A 23,561-nucleotide genomic window follows, 5' to 3' on the forward strand; every position below is an offset into this window, starting at 1 on the left:
CTGGGAGTGTGTGTGTATGTATTCATCACTGGCACTGTGAGGACACCTTTCCCTAAGGCAAAAGTGACTACGTTCTGTACACAATGTACATAATTTAAATCAACCCAAATAAAAGTTCCTCTAAAGTACTTTACGGTGGGGCTGGAAATGTTTGTTCTTTTAGTGACCTAGTGAGATATCATGGATTGTTTTCACTAGTGACAGATGTCACACTATCCTGGTGAACCAGTATTGCCTTTGGAAACTGTCATGGAAGGAATACTGGACTGGGCATCAGAAAGAGTCCTAATGTCTCCCCTGCTGCTCCAAAATCTTGGTCAAGTCATTTCCTCTCTCACTAAACATCCCTTTCCTGACGTTTAGTGTGGTTTTTGTGACCGTCCTGAACTCTCTTGGCGATAATCTGCCCTCTGTTTTAGCACTTGACATACCCTGTTTGCAGGTCAGTCTTCATCACTTTGGTCTTTTTTTTCTTCTTTTCAGATGTTTCTTTCTAATGAACTGACCATTGTTTCCTAAATTCTGAAATAGCCAACAGACCATCAAAAGACTTTTCTTTAGGCTCCTACCACTTTCATTGTAACACTTAGCATGACACTGTGTTCAGCAGGTACTGATCACTGGAGGTTTGTTTAAATACCTCCTTCCATCTCCATGGACGTTCATTATGAACGATGTTTCTTCTTTGAAACCACGTGTGTTAAGATGTTGGGCCAGGTCCCCAGCTGTGTGCTTGGGAGAGGCAATGGCTCACACATCAATGTTTCCCCCTCTTCCTCCCTGCCTTCCCCTCTCTCTAAAAATAACTAAAATCTTTAAAAAAGAAAGCTATTTATTGTCAAGGAGTCATCTCAGAGATTACTTATTAGTTAAAAGGGTAAAGGGAGCTTTACAAGGGATAAATCTGGTGGGCCCTGCAGTAACCAAATGATCAAAATTTACCAAATATTGGACATCATGTGCCCCTTGATGTGAAGGTTGGAGAAGGATAAAACACCATCTGTGGAACATTCTTAAAAATGTTTAAACTGAATCTAATTGTAATGATACAATCAGACAAATGCAAATTGGGGAACATGCTGCCAGTTGGCCAGGAATCATGAAAAATACCATAAAAGACAAAAACCCTAGAGAATTGTTGTAGATTAAAGAGACATGACAACTCTATGCAGGGAACTTTGCTTTATAATGTTCAAAATGGCTAATGTGATCCTCAGATTCCGAGTTACTTCCTGTTCCCACTGAGAAAACTAATTAAATGTGTAAGGAGCTTCAGAAAAGCTGATTGTTACTACTCCTGCAGTTTCTGCACCGACAATCTGCTTGCATTGAATTTTTACTGTAAATGAAAACAGTCCTAAGCAGGGTCAGCTACTTCATTGCTCTTCATTGCTCTAACTTTTAATCCTTGAGAGGAAAATGGAACCATTTTTTTAAATGTTATTATCAGGAACCTGCTTCTCTTTTTTATTTTTAATTGCCTAGAGGGAAACAAAGAATAACAAAAATGAAACCCCTAGAAAAGCCCGAGGAAGTTAATGTTCTTAACATTAGAGTTTCTGATTTATAGCTCTTGATTTTTTGGTGGAGGTAATCATTGCTTCACACCCTCCAGCGCTCCTGGGAGCCTCCAAAAATGAGGGCCTGTTTCTCGGCCCTTCGTGCTAATCTAGGAACTAGATTAGCCCGTTGCGTGCACACCCCCCCCCCCAGTATTTTATCACATCATAATATTCCTTATCCAAGTCTTTCAGTTAAGGTGGGCTTAAGAGTAAATGAATACACAGGAAGTTATTGCCCAAAAATTTCATTTAGTTTTTCCATAAAATAAAAGTCACATTTTTCATTTTCACCAATAACTTTATTGATTTGGATATTTTGAGTATGTTGGCAATCTCCTGCTTGGGATAACATTGATTGTTCTCAATTAATGTCTTGAGTTGATCTCTATCCACTTGAACTGGTCTACTTGACTGTGGAGCATCATCCGGTGAGAAATCTCCTGCATGAAACTTCTCAAACCACTTTGACACGTTCGGTCAGTCACAACACCTTCTCCACACACTGCACAAATGTTTTTATGTGGCTCAGTTGCACTTTTACCTTTCTTGAAATAATAAAGCATAAAACACTGAAAGTGTTTTTCCATTTTTAAATATTAAAATGGCTACACAAAAATTTACTAATTTTGACATTCTTTTAAAATGCATGCTGATACGACAGCTGCCACAATAAAATCTAAAAACAATGTTCTGAATGAAGTTAAAGACATCTAAATGCTACTAAAGCCATTTTATGGAGAAAACCAAATGAACTTTCTACCAATCCTGTATTTGTTTATGAAACGGAAAGTCCCAGGGATAGAATATAGGGTGTGGCCACATGCAGGGCCATAAGTGAAGTCACTGGATGGGGTTTCTATCTCTGGTCTCTGCTTTTCTTCTCTCCTGGATCCCTTCTCAAACTGCTTCTCTTCTCCAGTGTAAAGAAGACACACTGTAACCGAGTTTACAGCCTCCACTCAGTAATCACAGTGGCAACAAGCACTTCCCTCCCCTGACCAAGGTTCCTGCAAAAGTCCTGGACCTGACTGCCCTTCTGAACTCATTAATCAGTGGAAGGAAGTGAAGAGGTATGGGAGATGCTGATTAGTTCCTGAGCTGCAGAAGAGGTCAGCCCCTCCCAAACCACCTACACAGAGCACAGGAAGTTAAGGGTCACCAAGGCAAAACACGAAGGCCATGGAATACCGAGCAAGCTGGAACAACAGATCTCTTCCCTGCCCTGCTCCTGTTTCCCCCATGCCTGAAATGCTCTTCCACATTTATTCTCCTGACAAACGCCTGCATAGCCTTCAAAACCCAGATCACGTATCACCTCCTTTTTGCCACCTTGTTTGTTTGCTTGTTCATAAAATGAACCCATCCTAGAAACCATTTTTGAACCTTAGATAATAGAATCTATTAGAATCTATTTCTATTATCATCAGTGAATTGGAAATTAAAAAAGATAATTGCAGTTGTACAAGTAATACATGATCATTATAAAAAAAAAATTCTAAGAGTAATACCACTCAAAGGGTGACCCAGACTAGCACCGAACTCTGAACTGTTTTGTTATGGGTCCTCAGTGAGGTAGGTACGGAGATGGAGAATGAATATTGAGAAATTGTTATGGCAATTTGACACAATAATTTTGTCTGTTAAATCTAATAATAAGCAATTTAGGCTTGCATTTGCAATGTGCTTCACATTTTCATTTCAGTAACAATTTGTCTTTATTGGATTTTATAAAAGTATCATTCCACACCATGTTGGGTATGTATAGGGTGCTCCCTTTTATATGAAATTAATAATTTGTATATGTTATAGAGAGATATGTGTATATCTGAAGGATTGACATCATGCTATTACCTCTGGGGAACGTAATTAGATAATTTTGATGAAGGACTGGGGCTTTTACCTTTTACTTTGTGTAGTTCTCCACTGCAAATCTCAAACTAGGTGGTTAATTTCTGATACACAATATCACAGAGAATGGATCCATCCAAGGACTGGCTTGACTGGACCATTTGCATTCAGCTACTATTGAGTATCTATTATTTGCAGCCTCCTCTTTGGACTTTAGGTCCTTGTATGAGAAAGAAAGGAGGAATAGATATTAACTTTAAACTAGTTTCCAAAACAAACCTGTGGTTTTGTTTGTTTGTTTGTTTGTTTAGCATTGGCCTTAAGTCTTAGTGGCACATGCCCAATTTCTGGACACACCTCCAAAAACTGTCCCAGAGCCTACATCCACATTCAGACACCAAACGACTTCACGGTATTGCTTTTTATGAACTCCTATTCCCCTACAACTCTCTATTTAATAGGAATTCCCACAGACCTCCTGTTCTAAAGCCCACGCCTGTACAGAACAGACATTGTGGGCTATTTACTTAACCCACCATAAGAAGGATACAGAATAGTGCAGAAGTGGAAACGTGGCTGATCTGCTACAAAGTGCCACAAAGAGAACAGGATGCATGGGGACCTGTCACTCTCTATTAGGGAGAGAGGGCTTGTGGTGGTAGGACAGACACCTGAAGACGAAACTGGCTCCTGGACAGAAAGGAACAGGCAAGACCAGGCTGCCTATGCAAGACAAGAGGAGAAAAACATGCGATTCAGTGCACAAGTTTTAATTAAGTACCATATACAGAATGTCCACCAGATTCTGTGGAGAATATAGACACAAAAATGATACTGTTTTTAAAAAGTCAAGACACACCCAAGAAGTGCTCAAACAATGCATAATAGTATGGAATCATGTGTCAAAATGTATACTAGAGATCATAAGATGTACTAGAGATCATGAGCACTCTGAAAGAGTCCAAAAGTGAGGGAAATTAATGAACGCTAGATTGGATGGAGAAGGCTTCTGACAAGAGGTAGAACTTCATCTGGATCTCAGAAAATTGGTAGGATTTTATTACTAGAGAGCAGAAGAATCCTGCAGGCTTGAGACACAGAATGAGGGGAAGTGCGAAATCTCAAAGTAAATGGCATGTTAGTGAGGAGACAGGTCTGGCTGGTCTTGGTCCAAGCAGACACCTGAGGGAGAGAGAGCAGGATAAGGCAAGGTGGTAATGTAATGCAATAAGGAAATGAACGACAGGGTAAATCTAGATTGTGGAAAAACTCAAATGTCGCCCTGGCTGGTGTAGCTCAGTGGACTGAGCGCGGGCCTGCAAACCACACGATCACGGTTCGATTCCCAGTCAGGGCACATGCCTGGGTTGCAGGCCAGTTCCCAGCAGGGGACACACGAGAGGCAACCACACATTGATATTTCTCTCTCTCTCTCCTTCCCTTCCCCTCTAAAGATAAATAAATAAAATCTTTAAAAAAAAGATTAAAAAAAAGAAAAACTCAACTGTCAAAATGTGTTCGGGTTCCATCTTTTATCTCCAAAATTTTTAATTTGAGTGAGGTAAAGAAACTGATATTTCAGTATTTACAGATTTCCCAGAATGAGGGAGGCATGGGAGAAAATGGAAGCAAGATCATTTAGAAAACTACTCTAACAGTCCAGGTGTGAGGTAATAATAGCAGATATGGTAGAATAGACAGAGCAGACAGATCAAGAAAAATTTCCTTCCCTGAAGTAAGGAAAAACAGGACTTGGTAACTAAAACAGAATAAAGAAGAAATAACCAAAGATGAGGCTGAGATTCAAGATACCTGGTTGACCAGAATCCAAGAATTTCAGGCCTGCAAGGGGTCGAGTAAGACTCCCTCACTTCAAGAAATGATAAAACTGGTTGTTTCCAGTCTCAGAACTAGCTCTCAGCAGAACCAGCAGCTGGACGCCCAGGCTGGTGCCATCATGAAATTTTTCCAAGGAGTATATGCCAAGTACTAATTACATGTAAATCATTTTTGGAATGACTAGTTCTAGTGACTAGTTATTGTGACATCACCACAATGTGATGTCATAATAACTGCCAAAGGACATGGAAAAAAGTCATGTAACCACATGAATGGTTCATGAAAAAGTCAGATATTGTATGGTTTCTGCTGTAAACAGCAGTTTCTCAGAGCTATAAACTCTCCCCGGTGGTATTAACCATGATGACTTATCCCTTTCTACCTGCTTTTTGCACTTATGAATGTGTCATTCTCTTTATTGAGGTGAGGACTTACACTTCATTGCCCTTAGCCAAGTTTATGGTATTGTTATTAAATGCTGTTGGTCTACTGATGCATAACTGACTGCTAAGAAATTAATGAAATTATATCGATTGTGACTTTACTTAAAGAATCTAAAAGTTTAAATAATGTAAAACGTGCTCTCCAGAAAGGCTACGGAGACTAATGGAGTGAGAACTGATTTAAGCATCTGGAATCTGACTCTTTAGTAGTCCCAGTGAGGCCACTGATGATTCTGTTTGCCTCTTTAGCCATTATCTGAAGCCTGGTCTTAAAATAGTAGAAACACAACTTTGGCTGTCATCGCTGATTTCCTTGTAGACTTGGGTTAACTAAGGGCCTCCTAGCAGGACCTGTTTGTTGAGAAAGACTATATAAAACATAGACTGATCATTTCACTGGTTTCTGTGAGTGACAAAGAAGTCAGTCGCTACTGGAAGAGTCTCACTTGCCTGAACTCATTTCTACTAATGTTTTTATACCATTAAAACATATGCTTAACTCTTCCCAGTTTTGGATCCTTTGTAACTCTGCACAGGTCTTAGTACTTCCCCATTTTAATGTTGATGTTTAGAAGTAGGTACACGGAAAAGCAACTTTCTTCATAACTTAGAAACAATGTAATGACTTCATAACTCTTCTAAACTATCATTTAAAAAAAATGAAGCCTGACAAGGATGAGATACAGTAACAGAAAAACACTTAAGCCCTGTACTTTAGCGACCTTGCGAGACAGAGCCACTATAGATCCATCACTTCCTATCCTCTGGATTAGTCTTTTTTTTTTAGATATTAAAATGCGAAGTAATAGTTAATGCTTAGCACTAACTCATCAAACAAAATGTTGGTTTACCTTCTCCACCACCTGTGTTGAAGCTGAAAGGAGAACCAGTGAAATGTGGGGTGCAGTCAGAAGGGAGTGGGGAGTGGACGCAAACTTGTGTCATAGTCTAGGTGGTTCTATTCTTCTAGAAATGATTGCCAGACACTGCAGATGGGGCAGAATAACCTCTCCCCTTTCTAGAGCTTCACCTTGTGAACTTTTGGGGATTAATAATAGACCTAGATGATAAAATTATATATCAGGGCAACACCAAAGTCCATTTATTGAATTTAGACCCTCTAAACAGGAGAAATTTTCCATTAAAAATAGTCTTAAAAATAAATCACTCTCAAACCACTACAAATATAGGCAGTGATTTCATATTAACTATTAGTTTTTTGGCCTTGGCTGGGTAGCTCAGTTGGTTAGAGCATCACCTAGATGCACCAAGGTCACGGGTTTGATTCCTGGTCAGGGCACATATGAGAAGCAACCAATGAATGAAAAAATAAGTACAACAACAAATCGATGTTTCTCTCTCCCTCTCTTCTCTAAAATTGATCAATAAATTTTAAAAAGAAAAAAGCAATTATTGTTTTACTTATTTTAAAATAATTAAAGACTTACAAGAAGTCGCAAAAGTAGCAGAGTTCCTGTGTACCATTCACCCAATTTTCTCCAAGGATACTCTTACACAACCAAAGTAGTTTATCAGAACCAGGAAAAAAAGCACATTATCAATTAGTCTTAAAAGATTTCAACATTTGTTATTGAAATCCTATTTCAACATTTGTTACAGTATTTTAAGTCTCTTCTGAATACTGGGGATGGACATTTCGTTGGAAGCAGCCTGTAGAAAGGGGAAGGAAGTGACATGCAGAGATTAAGTGCTTTGGCTAGTACCCAAATTACACTCTCTGGGAGTAGTGTTTCTCAGCCCCGGTGGGTGAACACTGGAATCGCTGGAGGATGGGCAAAATCACTAGCTGGGGCCCACCCCAAATCAATTCACCGGTATGTTTTAAAGACTCCTCAGAAGTTCTAATGGGCAGCCAGGGATCAGAACTACTGATGTCAGTCTTTACTAAGTAGGGTTGATTTAATGCTTTTTAAAAGTGAAGTTTTTGAGTATGTTTTGCTTTAGTGATGTTAATGGAAAGGGGACCTGGCCCTGAGTAAGTCTTCCTAGAGCTGGCTGGCCACTAGTGTGTAGATTCTTGACTTCGTACAGGAAAGATTTCACATGAGTCCGGGTGATTTGGAGAGTATGTTTATTGAAGCTGGGGACAGTGAAACATGGAAGGGCCTAGAATAGAAGAAGCAAGTGGGGGCCTAGGCAGGGCTGTTTTGGCTCACTGGGAAATCAGAGGAAAGAAGAACCAGGATGACATGGCCAGGTATCTAATTAGTTAGAACATCATCCAGATACTCCCCGGTTGCAAGTTCAATACCTGGTCAGGGCACATACAGAAAGCAAACAATGAATGCAAACATAATAAGAACAACAAATTGACGCTTCTCTTTGTAAAGTGAATAAATACAAATAAATACAAATTTTAAAAAAAAAGAAGCAATAGGAGAGGGTCTAGGTGGGGCTGCTTTGGTTCACCAAGAAGTCAGCGGAAAGAGTACCTTGGAGACAGGTTCAGGGATTTAGCCGAGGACAAGCTGCCACTGCCCATTTCTCACCTGGTTACAAGTCTTCAGTGAATCCTGTGCAGCCTGTTGGGAAAGAGGGGAAAAGGAAAAGAGCAGCATGCTTCTAGGTAGGACAACATGTGCTGGGACCTTTGTGTTGACAGTTTTTAAAGTATGGGAGGTCTTAGGGGAGGATCTCAATAGAACATTCATCACCTTTTCCAGGTATAAACTTTCAGGATCATGGTCTTCATTTACTACTCAATGCCAGGGCAGAGGGTCATTAGTTATTGCAGCTGGTCCTGGCATTGCCCACCTAGTTTTGCTACTTTTCTGGGCCTGGAGCTGAAATACATCTGAAGCCTAGAGGTTATCTCCAGGAAGGGTAGCTTCTTCTCTGGTTGTAAATTGCTGGGTCAGTTTGTTCAGCTGTTTCCCCATGCTGCTGGCCAAAGAATTTTCCTAGCTTCTTACTATTCCTATCTCAGTGATATTAGTGACAAAACAGAATTGTATTCAAATTCCCTTTACCCTACAGATCAAAGTTTTAATGCTCTTTTCACAATTACACAAATTAAGCCTTACAACGGAACTATGTATTAGAACAGTATTGGGGAATCTCATCGCTGGACAACCTCTAAGAAATTCAAGGGTGGCAGAGAAAGTTGGTTGAAGTAAACCAAGATGGTTGAAGTCCTTTTTCTCTAACTCTGGACTCCAGTAGTTTCGTTCAGTACCATTGTTTCTATTTCAAATTTCAAGAAATTTTGGGAATTGTTAGCTACTATCACAGGAAAAAATATGAGATCAATTTCTCCTATTTGCTCTAACCAAGACTCTCAGGCATAATCAGGTTATCTCTGTAAGGTTCTTATCCTGAAACTATTTTTGGAAACTAGGGATTTTCCAGATTACTGAAAACTGTGGCTGTCACTGTTTCGCAAACTAAGCAGTGAGAGCAATCGTCCTCCCAGTCATTAAACCTTGACCTTTGATAGAAAACGCCCATTCACAAGATTCTGGGGGGAACCGATGTGCTTCACATTCCTATTTTCTAAAAATACAGTGCAACAGTCCTTTCCAGATTCCGCGCGGGTCACTTTAAATTGGTCAGCAGGGTGTACTGCTTACACCCGTCAAAGGGGGCAAAGGTCGGCCCTAAGCTTCCCTGTGCACATATTGAAGCTGCGCCTCGCAAATTCGGAGAGTCAAGAGAGGGCGAGAGGAGGGAGCAAAAGGACACACATTCTACACAAATTAACAAAATCGCGCAGGGGTTACAGTAAATTTTGCCAACTCTAACTTTGGGAGAAGTTACCTCGTAAAACTCCCTTATTATCCTCGTGGCTAAAAATATTACAAACTATGCGGCTTGGATCTATCTTAGCTATAAAGAACTTAGGGCCTCTTAGACCACTCTGGGGCCCCAGCAGGTCACCAGGTCACCCGAGGGTCCCACAAAGCAGCTACAGCTCCCAATACTCTAGGGGAGGAGGCACTGTGGGCGGTGGCAAGGATCAAGAGACTAATTGGCGCGGGCCGGCAGGGCGTGGTGACGTCAAAACGGAAGCGCACGCTGCGTGAAGCAGCCCAGAACGCGGCGGTCACGGGAACATCCGTCGCGCCGAGGACGCTGGTTAGTTTCGCTCCGGGTTCCGGCTGCGTCGGGCGTGCGTGCAGCTCGCTGAGACTATGGCGTCCGGGCCTCACCCGACAGCTACCGCTGCCGCCGCAGCCTCATCGGCCGCCCCTAGCGCGGGCGGCTCCAGCTCCGGCGTAAAACTCCCTTATTATCCTCGTGGCTAAAAATATTACAAACTATGCGGCTTGGATCTATCTTAGCTATAAAGAACTTAGGGCCTCTTAGACCACTCTGGGGCCCCAGCAGGTCACCAGGTCACCCGAGGGTCCCACAAAGCAGCTACAGCTCCCAATACTCTAGGGGAGGAGGCACTGTGGGCGGTGGCAAGGATCAAGAGACTAATTGGCGCGGGCCGGCAGGGCGTGGTGACGTCAGAACGGAAGCGCACGCTGCGTGAAGCAGCCCAGAACGCGGCAGTCACGGGAACATCCGTCGCGCCGAGGACGCTGGTTAGTTTCGCTCCGGGTTCCGGCTGCGTCGGGCGTGCGTGCAGCTCGCTGAGACTATGGCGTCCGGGCCTCACCCGACAGCTACCGCTGCCGCCGCAGCCTCATCGGCCGCCCCTAGCGCGGGCGGCTCCAGCTCCGGGACGACGACCACAACTACAACTACGTCGGGAGGGATTCTGATCGGAGACCGCCTCTACTCGGAAGTTTCGCTCACCATCGACCATTCGCTGATTCCGGAGGAGCGGCTCTCACCCACTCCGTCCATGCAGGACGGGCTCGATCTCCCCAGCGAGACGGACTTACGCATCCTGGGCTGCGAGCTCATCCAATCCGCTGGCATTCTCCTCCGGCTGCCGCAGGTCAGTGCATCGGTCCCGGGCCGCCGGGCGCGCTTCTACTCCCCGCCGTGCCCCCCCCCCTCCGCTGTATCCCTGTACCGCCCTGTCCCAGCAGGGTAGAAGGTCTCCTCTAGCTTTCTAGCCGCGGGTCCCAGCCGGAGCCGTGGCTCGCCGTGGGCGGGAGGGCTGGGAGGCGAAGCTCGCTAGCTGTTCGCGGTGGGGAAGGGAAGGGGAGCGAGTGGCGGCACAAAATGGCGGCGGCGGCGCCTGGTGCGGGCCCGCCTGACCCCAGCGCTTCCGTTCTTCTCTCTTGTCTGCAGGTGGCGATGGCAACGGGGCAGGTGTTGTTTCATCGTTTTTTCTACTCCAAGTCTTTCGTCAAACACAGTTTCGAGGTAAGCAGAGCGGGGGCGGGTGAAAAAAAATGTCTTCATCCGGAAATAGGAAGGAGGGGGCTAGTGTAAGCTTTTCCAGAAAGGAAGTGGTTAGTTCAGGCCTTTGTACCTACTTCTCACCCACCAGGAAGTGCGGACTTTTGGATTGTGATTTAGAAAGTAGGAAATAGATCCAGACACTTCAAATCGGTAATTAGAATTTTTAACCAAATGAGACACTCCTGGGAGACTGAGCTTGACTCTGGATTCAGAGTCGAGGAATTAAGCAATAAAAATAAGTCGTAGCACTTACATAGCTGGTAAGTTTATGGCTTGGAAACGTCAGTTGTAATTTTATTTCACCAGAGGTTGTCCCAATTGTGTGCTAAAGTTGCTTAGTCAAAATAAGTTTGTCGGGGTTGGGGAGGGGCAGTTTTTCCTAACTACATATGATAGTGCTATAATGTTTTTATTGGATCATTGGTTTTTTTCAGATTGTTGCCATGGCTTGTATTAATCTTGCATCAAAAATCGAAGAAGCACCTAGAAGAATAAGAGATGTGATTAATGTATTTCACCACCTACGCCAGTTAAGAGGAAAAAGGTAAGATTGGCATTATTGAACACAGCAGCTCTTGATATTACTGTACTGTGTACCAATCATCAAAACATTCTTTTCTCTCAAGTTAAAACCCATGCACAGGAAAACTTACTTAGGTGTTGAAAATCACGTAGGAGCACACTGATAACTTAATGAAAGAAACCACAATTAACCAGCTATCTAAAGTTTATAGAGGCAGTTGCATTTATGGACAATCCTAACAGTGCTGTGAAGCAGTCCTGTGACTTAAGATTAAAGAAGGGAATACGGTTGGCTCAAGTGTGAGTGTATTCTGTAAGTTGTTTTTCCCCACCCCTCTCTGGAAAACTGAAGGCTGGAAGTTTAAACACTGCAGTTCAAGTTAATACTGTGGCAAAGTTTTGTGTAGATTGTTTCTCTACTTGGAAGTCCCAGTGAACTCTTTATCAATTGAGGTTGGCTGTTGTTAGAGTACTTCTCAACATTGAACTACGATATATCGCATAATACCGGATCTGAAAGGACTGCAGGATGATAAAGTTTGAAGTCAAAGGGATTAAACAGGTATTTTGTTTGGGTCAGATACAGTCTCAGTGAGTGGGTTAGAAAAATAACTTAATTGATTGGGTTCCATTTAGATAAGGGCCATTTTTCTTGTAAGAAAATAGAGCCCGAAATAGTGTCTTATAGGTGTTGTGGCTGTGTCATAATACTTTATGTGGACTTACGTGTTCATGTGAGGCTGTACCAAAAATTTTGGTTGCAGCACCTCTGTGTCTTGTGATTCTAGTAGGTGCTGCAGAAGTTGGTTTAGACTAGTTCTTTTCACTTCTGAAGTAAAATGATGATGTTAGACAAACCTGTACTGAGTTTGAAAGGAAGTTATACAAGGATTTTAAGTTGTTTGGGGGGTTGGGTGTTGGTTAGTTCCAATTTAGTATCTTACAAGAGTGGTTTTTGTAGGCTGAATCTGGAAGTTAGCATAATAGAACTATTCAGTGATAAGCAAATAGTAAAGTAACCTTGAAAAGATTAATCTAATTACAAAGTCTGAAGCATTGCTACTCAGATAGTTGTCACAATATTTTTCAGTTTTCTTACATGTTTTTTTTCTGCCATCTCTTCTCATTCATCCTAACCATATCCAGGGATAGACTAATTTTTTATTTCACTTTAAAATATCTTGTAGCTTCTTGATGAGGAATTCCTGGAAATTGGGAAGATTTCAATTTGGTATTTAGTATTGTCTGAGCTAAAATTTACTTAGGTGTCTAGCTGATTCTATAGGGTGTTTAAAACAAAATGACTGATAAAAAAGCTCTAGTCAAAGGATTCTGTGCTTGCTTTAAGGAAGTTTTGTATTCTTTGAATCATTGAGCTAACTCTTACATTATCACTTACAATGATTATCTACTTTGAAATTTTTCTCTGAGAGTATTCTTCCTTGATGTCAGAGTAGGCCTTAACTGTAAAAACCTTGGAATTTAAAACATCTCACCTGACGGTTGTGTCTGATGAACAGTGTTTTTTTGGGGGGGGTCATTATGGAGAGACTGATTTTTGTCTCAGTCTTAGAAGTGACTAGCATGAAATTTAAAAGGAGTTGTTAATTGCATGGAAGCCGCTTTTTAAAAAGCAGGATGTAAAAGTGTTTCTGTGCATATAACAAGTTTACTCAGACACGTAACTTGTATGTGTTATTAACTTCAACTCTTTTTTCCCTTGCAACCGACTATACAGCGACCAGCTACATTTACCAAAGCCTGGGTGATGTGGAGTGGTACATAGAGATGAAGCTGTCGTCATGGCAACAGTGAGTGAAGTATGGAAAATCCCCAAGGAGAAGCCAGTGCTCTGAGAATAGGTCACTGGAATCGGGGACTAACAGGTTGGCCACTGGTGAACCATTTAGAAAAACTCCTGTTTCTTGTTATAAGCTTTAGTCTTTGCTGTCCAAGTTATTAGAACTGTAATTTAGTATTTTCTTTGGATAATGTCATTAGAAAGTATTATTAGTATTATACTTTAGTTAGATAAAATAACAGTTTATTAAAATTTTTATTAATTTTTGGAAAAGGAAGGGGCGGGGGAGAGAAACATCAATTTGTTGTCTGCTTATTTATGCATTCATGGTTGATTCTTGTATGTGCCCTGATCAGGGATCCAACCCACAACCTTTGTATATTGATTGGGATGACATTGAAATTCACTGAACTCTGGCCAGGGCTTATTTTAATGTTATTATTTTAATATATCTGTAAGATCTTTAACTTGTCTGAACTCTGGAAATTAGAGATCAATTTGTAGTGTTTAGGTTATTGTTCTGTCCTGCCAACACATTAGAATCATCAGATCAGCTTTTAGAAAGTACCGGTGCCCAAGCGACATCCTGGATTTTTCGACTTACCTCCACTTTGGTTTGGGGGGGGGGGGGGGGNGATTGGGGGGGGTGTTTGTTTGTTTGTTTGTTTGTTTTTGTACTTTGGTAATTCATTTAATCTCAGAATAAAGAATGAAAGAATGAGTGGCTGAATTTAGAGGAAGGTTACTTTTCTGTTTTAATAGTTTGTAATTACTTGCTTTTGGGATACAACATGTTCCCAGCAAATTAAGAGTTTTTCTGTAGTTTTAAGGAGCCCACATTCATACTATAAGACTTGTCTGTCTGAAGAAGAAAAGTTTTCAGACTGGTGTGGCCACTCATTGGTACATGTCGTGAGGTATTTTCGCCATGTACATAGGTCATGGGTGAAAGTTGGAAGAGTCTTACGTGATCTTGTCGTTTAGTCAAACCTCCCTTGGCAGATTATTTTGGTGTGTCTTAAGGTGGCCTTCAGTTTGTTTGATCCCGCTAAAAAAAAAAAAGTGGTCCTTTGAAGTAGCATTGCAAACTTCTGGGTATTGAGAAGCAGTCTACCTCCCTCTAAACAACTCATCTCAATTTAGTATAGTTCCTTGAAGAACGAGTTCCAAATTTTCTCGGCCCTTACACTGCATGAGAGAAACTTACGTTTTGGCCTCCTAATCCTAATTTTTTTTCAAAGTGTATTTTAACTAAATCATGGTGAAGGAAAAAGTGCTATTCTGAGGGGACAGATAATAAACTTCCAATGACCAAAAGCCCAAGATTTCCTATTAGGACTAAAATTTTGGAATTGTTGTTTTCGTATAAATTAATTGGAAAAATGTGGCAAATTTAACTGGGGAGGTAGAGTCTGGTTTGGTTGTTTGTTGATAATATTTTTTTCTCTCCGAATAGATGGTTTCTTTTTAAGAGATTTAAAATGCCCCTCTTCAAACTTTTATTGGAAAGGAAAGTATACCTAATTGGAAAGGAAGACATTCTAGCAAACCTTAATTCAATTTAATGTGCTTGTTGCTACAGAAAGTACTAGCTGATACATTGTTAATATAAATAAACCACTTGGCTTAGGCAGTTTTCCTGAACCTTTTCTTGCTGATTTGTCTGGACAATGTGTTTTTCTTCTACAGAATCTTTATAAGGTAAATTACATGTTTATTGAGCCTTCCTTGATTTGTGAATGAAACCTACTCTTAATGAAATGAAGGTGTTAGATTATGCACTCATAAAGTTAATTCCAAAAACTGCATTTAGTAGTAGGCCGTTTAAGAAGTTGAGTATGTAGTTGAATTAATCATGGATAATTGGTCTGGTTTCCTTAATCATTTGATGTTAATGGGATGTTGAAACAAACAAAAAAAAGTTTAGTAAAGATTGTGGCAGAGTAAAGGGAAAATAACAATTCATTTAAGCAGGGTTAATGTATAATTAAGCCTGATTGGGCACCAGCTTGTAGTTGTAATTCACATGTAGCTGGTGAATTGTAAAAATGAATTTTAACAATTTGCAGGCAACTCTTAAAGCAAACTTAAGAGGTATAAGAGATTGAGCTTGCTCAAAGTAAGTAGGGTAAAGAAATGAGACAGAAGTGCTTTTACGGGACTTCGTTTTTGTGCGGATCCCAGTGGTGCAGTGTTGCTGTCCGCATTGCAGTGGGTTAAAGAGTTTGGTGTGCCCAGGGTCGCCCTCGGCCCTAACGCTGTTGGAGGAGGACTGTTGGGTAGCTAATCATCAGTGAGGGTCTGCGGTGGGTTTAACTTAACTTCCAAATTTCCTGTTGTGGTGAAACCTGAAAGCTTATAAACCTTAATATCATTAGGGTATGTTTTCATATGTGCATTTATTGCTCTCATGTAAGTTAAATTTGGGTTTTCCCTCCAAAGAGCAGTTAAGTTGCATCTTATTGTCCTGATAAAAATGGATTCATTGTGATACTGTACAAGAAATCAACCTCCTCTCCAGTTGGTGGCCTCATTCCTCACACCTTTTCGTATCTGTAATAGGAAGTTGTCTGAGTGAAGGCCATTTTCAGCAATATTAACCTAAGTAGCAGCTACTTTCCATTTTGTCCATTTTGTCAACTTTTGTTTAATATAATTTGATAAAAATAGAGTAACTTGAAATAGTGTAGTAAGCATTGTAGCTTTCATTTAAATATGAGAAAATAAGGAAACGATTTCTACTTTGATAACATGTCAATACAGGAGTAGTTAATGTAGCTTATTTCAGATTGTTTTCTGATCCTTAAGTGGATGTATTTAAATTGGTTTTTTGATTTTAAAAAAGTATGGGCTTACATTTCTCTGAATTTGCGATGCACGGTAAAAGGAGTTGTGAGTTGGAGTGATAGTCAGAATAACTCTTAAAAAACTCGAATCTTTTGACTGAAAGTGAATTGAGTATGAGAAGGTATTTAAATGTTCTACACATATGTACCCCATATATATATGATATGTATGATGTATACACCTATATATCTTAACAAAAGTATTTTTTGTTGGTTGGATCTAAAAATGTATCAAATGAAGGACATTAAGACATGTTATGGACTTTTACGTGAAAGTCCAAGTCCTGATCAAAAAAATTCTCAGTAAGAAACCACTTTTGAGCATTAAAGTTCAAATAAAAGTAAGAAACCAGTTTTTAATTTCAAGACTTAAATAAGATAGCCTTTTAATTGAATGTGCTATTTCTAAAGCATCGAACCACTGATTGAATTACAGCCTCTGCATAATAACTTTGGAAGCTATCAAAATTTAATCTGTCACAGAGACCTTGAGTGTGGTTCTGGTTCCCTCATTATGGTCTTGCCTTTGCATTGCTTGCTAAACATACTGCCTAATAAGTACAGTTCAGCCAAATTTGGGCATGGTTTTTATTGATCACTTTGAGTTTTGAATCTGATAGAATTTTGCAACTTGATAATTGAACTAAATCTTTAGTTTTAGTTGCAGATTTTCTTAACAGACATAGCTTCTTAGAATAATTTGTTTAAACAAGTTGCCCATTAAATGGTGGGATTAACTTACCCACCATTTTTTCACCTAATTTTAATTTTGGCCATATGTAACCAAGAGTTGATGTTTTATAAAATAACTAAAGTCATTTTTAATCTTCCACAGTCTTAGAGTAAATCATTTCAAAAGCACATTTGTTTTCTCACTTGAAAGAGGAGACTAATGGGATTTGCGATAATCAGGCTATCACTTAAGTTAAACTGTGTGTTTTTATTTATATATATATATGTACACCCATAACATCCATATGAGAAATGAACGAGGATAAATCCAAGAGAATTAGTGTGAATTCTTTTAATTGCAGGGTGGAGTTAGTTTCTATAGGAATTTAGAAAGGTGTATATACTTATTTAGCATAACTTGGACAGCACAAGATTAATGCCTTAACTTGTTTGCAGGAGTTTAAAAAGCTGGTTTCTGTTGCCAATAGTTGGTTGGAAGGGAAAACGGAGATGCCACAAATAAAATTTTTTGGATGTGCAAAACATTTTTGATTTTATTTCTTACAAACTGTAGGACTCCAAGCCCCCTGATCCTTGATCAGAACTACATTAACACCAAAAATCAAGTTATCAAGGCAGAGAGGAGGGTGCTAAAGGAGTTGGGATTTTGTGTTCATGTCAAGCATCCCCATAAGGTGAGTTGTAGGATACAGAAATTCTGTTCGTAAGTATTAGGGTTTTCTTAAAAGTATATTTTATATGAATGTATGTTTATATTTAAGAGTTAACTGTGACTTTTAAAAGCCTCCTTTTGGATATTGAAATTTTCTAGAAAAATGGGAGTCAAAAAGACGTGGGTTCAAATCTTCACTCTTTATTGTGTAGGCATAGATAAGTTGTTTTCCCCTCTCTGGTTAACCCAGTTTTCCCTGCCTAGAAGCAGATGATGATATTCAAAGTAATAGATTGTGCTTGTGTGTGTACGCACAAAAGAACCTGGGGTGCTACCTATTGCATAGTAAAATTTTCAAAGCGTGGCTGCTCACTGTTACTGAATGTTCAGAGGTTTCTCTAGCAACTGTGGGCTTGAATGCGATCAGCAAAGTACTGGCTCCCTCTGAGGGCAGAACTGTCTGCAATAGAAACTTGTCTCTGCCATTTGTGTGGCTTTGGCAGATAGCTCTGTTCTTAGATTTCACATCTCTAGTATTGTAAAATGGAATAATGTAACAAGGTTCTGAAATGCCTCATCTGAACTGGGGCAAAGCTAGTTGTATGTAGTGTGATGAGCTTCACTGTAGAACTAGTGTTTGATTACCTAAAATAATGCCTACTTGGAGTATTGTATGATACATACCATACCCATTGTATAACCCTAAAAACATGTAGTCTCTAGGGTTGTGAGATATGGAGAATTGTATCTTGGGAAATTAAATGCTATGGTCTTTTAGCTTTAACTTGTTTGCAGGACCTGGTGCCTACCACATAGCATTCATGAAAAAATAGGTATTTTCATTGAATTAACTCAATTTTTTATGTACAATTTTGAAATATTTTTAAATACAGTTTTGTGAAATCTAGTAGCCTAATTACCCACATTGACTCAGATACATTTGCAATTTATAGAAGAATTAAAGCTTGGACCTAACATTTCCAGTTATTTATATTCATTGAACTATGTGCTCTGAAAGAACCAACGATGTGCTAAATTGAGGTTTTTTTCCCCCTTGTCCTTCAGATCATTGTTATGTATTTACAAGTCTTAGAATGTGAACGTAATCAAACCCTGGTTCAAACTGCCTGGTAAGTTGCTTTATTTACATTTCTTTCTTAGCCAGGAAAACAGAAGCAGAAATAAAGTAAGTTTCATTTTCCCTTTCCAAAATAATGAGATGAGTTTCTTTTCATGCTTTTTGTTTTTTTTGTTTTTTTAACCAAAAGGTAAATAAAGCTTATTTCTGCTTCCTGTTTTCTTGGCTTGACTAATTACTTTTAATGGAGGACTCAGTTTAACTTTGTTCTTTTTTCTACTCTTTAATTAAAGGGTAGTCCATGATGGTAAGTCATAGAACTCTGCCCTCTGCACTTCAGCCCATGACCTCAGGATGGCCTGATTGGCTGCCCTGCTCTCCAGCCAATCCAGTGCAAGCTCTCATCCGAGATTCACTGAAGTGGTCCATATCCATCTGGCAGCATCTTCTAGTTCTGTCGGGGTGTCAAAAGGATTTGTATATTTGCTTCTAGAAGTAACTATTCAACATGCCTATGTATTTAATGTGTACCTGTAACTATCAAAATGAATAGCTCATTTTTTGATAGATTTGTTATCCAGCCATTATGAATTAAGTAATTTTTTTGTGAAGAGTTTGACCAGATTTCTATTTTCAATATGTATAGCATGAATTTTACCAAAGGAAACTATAGCTTGTAGCTTAAAATGGGTACCATTTCCATACTGCTTGAATTTATAGCTGCTGGGTTATTGCCAACAATAACAGAATTAAGTGCTTTTTTTTTATTTTTAAGATTTATTTATTTATGGGCAAGGTGGGGAGAAAGGGAGAAAAATATCACTGTGTGGTTACTTGTGCACCCTTACTGGGGACCTGGCCCACAACCCAGGCCTGTGCCCTCACTGGGAATCGAACCAGGGAACATTTGGTTCACAGGCTGGTGCCCAGTCCACTGAGCCACACCAGTCCACTGTTAAAGAGCTATTAGCATAAGCTCTCTAGAACTTGGACTTCAGAGATGCAGATGTGTGATTTGCAATGCTGGCTTATTTAAAGGTAAAGTAGAACAAGGAGTTCGTGGTCCGGGCACAACTACTACTTCAGGACACAGGGTCTGCGGGACCTCATTTTTGTGCTCTGGACGTAGGACTGCCATGCTGCTTCTGGACTCAGCAAATACTAATGATAGAAAAGTCACTGTTTTTATCAAATGCATGTTATTTTTAATACATGTTCTGTAAAACAGATTTTGGCTTCTAAGAAACAGTCCTTTTAACCTTTTAAACAATTTGTAAAATTTCTTCAATACGCCAAGAATGTTGTGGGGAGGGTTCACTACTTTAAAACTCGAGCAGTTTATTAAACTGAAGTCGTTTTTTGCTTTTATTTTTATTTAGTCACAAGGTTTTATATATGGATTGCTCTTCACATCTCTGTGTAGATTTTTTGAAGTAGCTTAGCTTTCTTAATGTAACTCGGTGAGTGCTTACCTTTTTACCCCTGTCACAGTACTTTTGAGTTTTTTAAAGAACTTGAGATTGACAAATCAATTTTCATTATGGATAAAGGAGAGATGGTCAGTAATTAATGGCTTGAAGTATTGTTGGAGTGGTTTATCATTTCTGAACTAGTCATGTCAGAATTTACTTTCAAAGCATTGCTTTTCGTAGAAATGTATTCCTACAACTTTAGAAGTAAGTTCTATTTGGAATAATAATTATTTTAAAGGACTTCGGTCATATATTGGAACGCTGACAATTGTTCTAGTGTTAAATTCTTATCTCATTGATTTTTGAGTTAAGAATTGTTATATGCTAGAATGTGAAGGTATGAATATAAATATGAGAAGAAAAAAGAATAAAGTAGATTGAGTCTCCAATTTTATGTAAATGTTAGAAATGGTTGATGTGCAGAGCTTATGATTAAAATATTTTTCAGGAATTATATGAATGACAGTCTTCGAACCAATGTATTTGTTCGATTTCAACCAGAGACCATAGCATGTGCTTGTATCTACCTTGCAGCTAGAGCTCTTCAGGTAAGTATATATAGCATGTTTTGTCTCACAGACTGATAAATCAGTCATCCTAATGAAAAGTGGAAATTTAATCAAAACCATTCTGTTTTTATGGTTAGATTCCATTGCCAACTCGTCCCCACTGGTTTCTTCTTTTTGGCACCACAGAAGAGGAGATCCAGGATATCTGCATAGAAACCCTTAGGCTTTATACCAGAAAAAAGGTAATGCTGTTTACTCGTGTTTGTCTTCATACTTTTCTCAGGGCTAAGATGGTAAACTACTGTGAAAGTAACCTTATTTTCCTCCAACAGCCAAACTATGAATTGCTGGAAAAAGAAGTAGAGAAAAGAAAAGTAGCCTTACAAGAAGCCAAATTAAAAGCAAAGGGATTGAATCCTGATGGAACACCAGCCCTTTCAACCCTTGGTGGATTTTCTCCAGCCTCTAAACCATGTAAGATTTATTCAAAACAGAAATGAGTTGGACACTGAAGGTGTGTGGTTATTTAAAAGTTTTAGCATGTAACAGTTGCAAGGAAACAATGAGGTTAAGAAGTTGTTATTGTTTACTCTTTATAGCCAACTAAAGACATACTTAAAAGCATAATAAGTTGAGTTATATTTACAAACAACTTTTGATCCTCTGTTAAATCCAATAATCAACATGCCTTTATTGTGGTTTTGTTTGTTGTTTCTTAAGCATCACCAAGAGAAGTAAAGGCTGAAGAGAAGTCACCAATCTCCATTAATGTGAAGATGGTCAAGAAAGAACCTGAGGACAGACAACAGGCCTCCAAAAGCCCTTACAATGGGTGAGTGTACTTGAGTTAGAAAACTGGTCTGAGGAATCTTTTATGTGGTTAATTTCTAGAACACTTAAATACTAAGGTTTGGGTTTTGTTTTGTTTTTTGAAGTGTAAGAAAAGACAGCAAGAGGAGTAGAAATAGCAGAAGTGCAAGTCGATCAAGGTCAAGAACACGATCACATTCTAGATCACATACTCCAAGGAGACAGTAAGTATAAGTAAAGATTCTCTTAGGAAAACAATCTTGGAGTGTTTAAAAGTTATTCTTTAAGTTTTATTTATTGATCCTAGAGAAAGAAAAGAGCAGGGGGAGAAACATCCATTTTTCCTACTTATTTATGTGTTCATATTGGTTAATGCTTTATCAAACTCAAAATGCAACCTTGACATAGGGGTACAGCGCTCTAACCAGCTGGGCTACCCAGCCAGAGCTAAAAGTTACCCTTTTAAAAAACAGTTGAACAAGTTAGGCTAGATTTAGGCATTTTGCATAAGGGTAGCTAGCTATGAAAAATGAGTTATGATCTGGGTGTCTGGGGCTTTGTTTGGTATACCAAACAAATGACATTGTTTTTGCTAAAAAGGGAGGCGGGTTTGAGAAATATAGGGACTGGCCAAAGTGCTGTGGGGGTATATGATTTGAAACCATTGTCTTTCTGTCCGACTTGAGTTAGAATATGTAGCTGTTTCATTAACCACTTTTTAACCAGTAAGCTGACCATAGCCAAAGAATCTTATGATTAGCTTTTAATTAAATTGCTGTCTATTTGTGGCTATTTTGAGAATATGGGATATACTCAATAAAAAGTATAGCTATCTAGAACATTCTATAAAACTTGCTATTTACTCTTCTTGGAATATAGGCATATAGTCCAAATCTTAAACACTTGTTTAAGATTCGTGTGATATAGGCGGGGGGGTGGGGTGGGGAGAAATTTAGTAAGTCTTCTGTCTGGCCTGTTCTCAGTACAGGCCTGATAGTTTTGTTTTGAACCTGTTATGAGCACCACCAAAGTAAGTCTGTCCACTAGAAATCAAACCTAAACCTCAAATTTTTATTATCTAAGTTACAATAATAGGCGGAGTCGATCTGGAACATACAGCTCGAGATCAAGAAGCAGGTCCCGCAGTCACAGTGAAAGCCCAAGAAGACATCATAATCATGGTTCTCCTCACCTTAAGGCCAAGCATACCAGAGATGATTTAAAAAGCTCAAATAGACATGGTCACAAAAGGAAAAAGTCTCGTTCTCGGTCTCAGAGCAAGTCTCGGGATCACTCAGATGCTGCCAAGAAACACAGGCATGAAAGGGGACATCATAGGGACAGGCGTGAAAGATCTCGCTCCTTTGAGAGGTCCCATAAAGGCAAGCACCATGGTGGCAGTCGCTCAGGACATGGCAGGCACAGGCGCTGACTTCCTCCTGTTGAGCCTGTGTCGATTCCTGGTTTTGCCTGTCTTCCATGTGATGTATGGACTCATAATCAGAACATTAAAGACAAACTGATTAGGATTTGATTTCTTAAAACCCTCTAGGTCTGTAGAAACACTGAGGACATTTTCTCTTGAAAAGAAGTAATGTTATTTTTTTTTTTTTTTTTTTTTTTTTTGCACATTAAAATGCCCTAGCAGTATCTAATTGAAAACCATGGTCAGGTTCAGTTGTACTTATAGTTGTGCATTGTTTATTGCTATAAGAACTGGAGTGTGAATTCTATAAAAATGTATCTTATTTTTATACAGATAAAATTGCAGACACTGTTCTATTTAAGTGGTTATTTGTTTAAATGATGGTGATACTTTCTTAACACTGGTTTGTCTGCATGTGTAAAGATTTTTACAAGGAAATAAAATACAAATCTTGTTTTTCTAAACTGCTTCTCCAAAATACCTTATTTAAATAAATTATTAAAAGGAGCAAAAATTTAATAGTAAAATGGCTGTGCTGATTTTCTGACAAACTTATTTCCTCTATTAGCTAGAATTTGAGATTATTGAAATACAATTCTAACCTGCAATGGGAGCTATTTGTGAAATAAATATATAGGAAAGACTTTCCTATATATGAGGTAGAACCCCCCAAAAAAAACAATTTATTAAAAAGTGTGTGTTCTTATGTTTAAAATTCAGTCGCCTTCAGATACTCTC

The 23,561-nt window shown here is 39.3% G+C and overlaps 1 protein-coding gene, 1 long non-coding RNA gene and 1 pseudogene across 4 annotated transcripts; 1 reads left to right on the plus strand and 2 right to left on the minus strand.

The window, feature by feature from the left end:
• Nucleotides 1-481: 481 nt before the first annotated feature.
• LOC118987545 (uncharacterized) lies at nt 482-643 on the minus strand (annotated as a pseudogene).
• A 7,124-nt stretch (nt 644-7,767) lies between these two features.
• Nucleotides 7,768-9,921, minus strand: LOC118987470 (uncharacterized). Its single transcript, XR_005066572.1, has 2 exons — nt 8,123-9,921; nt 7,768-7,964 (listed from the first exon to the last, which is right to left on the minus strand). It is a non-coding gene; the product is annotated as an uncharacterized LOC118987470 (long non-coding RNA).
• Nucleotides 9,922-10,216: 295 nt separating this feature from the next.
• Nucleotides 10,217-23,287, plus strand: CCNL1 (cyclin L1). 3 transcript variants are annotated; one of them, XM_037046669.1, is made up of 11 exons: nt 10,217-10,601; nt 10,901-10,975; nt 11,449-11,558; nt 17,430-17,550; nt 18,594-18,658; nt 20,527-20,626; nt 20,725-20,829; nt 20,920-21,061; nt 21,308-21,419; nt 21,523-21,621; nt 22,481-23,287. In XM_037046669.1, the coding sequence occupies exons 1-11, from the start codon at nt 10,299-10,301 to the stop codon at nt 22,827-22,829; spliced, it is 1,581 nt and encodes a 526-aa protein (XP_036902564.1). In that variant the 5' UTR covers nt 10,217-10,298; the 3' UTR covers nt 22,830-23,287. The 3 variants fall into 3 exon arrangements, 2 of the variants coding, with proteins under 2 accessions (XP_036902564.1, XP_036902565.1); XR_005066571.1 differs by lacking the exons at nt 21,308-21,419; nt 21,523-21,621; nt 22,481-23,287 and having other exon boundaries at nt 18,900-20,626; nt 20,920-20,956; XM_037046670.1 differs by lacking the exons at nt 20,725-20,829; nt 20,920-21,061; nt 21,308-21,419; nt 21,523-21,621; nt 22,481-23,287 and adding an exon at nt 18,900-18,913 and having other exon boundaries at nt 20,527-20,613.
• Nucleotides 23,288-23,561: the final 274 nt, after the last annotated feature.

The sequence above is a fragment of the Sturnira hondurensis genome, unplaced genomic scaffold, assembly GCF_014824575.4.
Source record: "Sturnira hondurensis isolate 20B ecotype Veracruz unplaced genomic scaffold, ASM1482457v3 Scaffold0005279, whole genome shotgun sequence".
NCBI lineage: Eukaryota > Metazoa > Chordata > Mammalia > Chiroptera > Phyllostomidae > Sturnira > Sturnira hondurensis.

Coding starts and splice junctions, on each gene's coding strand:
- CCNL1 (XM_037046669.1), top strand. CDS start 10,299: ATGGCGTCCGGGCCTCACCCGACAGCTACCGCTGCCGCCGCAGCCTCA. Junction 11,559..17,429: donor CGCCAGTTAAGAGGAAAAAG/GTAAGATTGGCA, acceptor TACAAACTGTAG/GACTCCAAGCCCCCTGATCC. Junction 21,062..21,307: donor TTCTCCAGCCTCTAAACCAT/GTAAGATTTATT, acceptor TTGTTTCTTAAG/CATCACCAAGAGAAGTAAAG.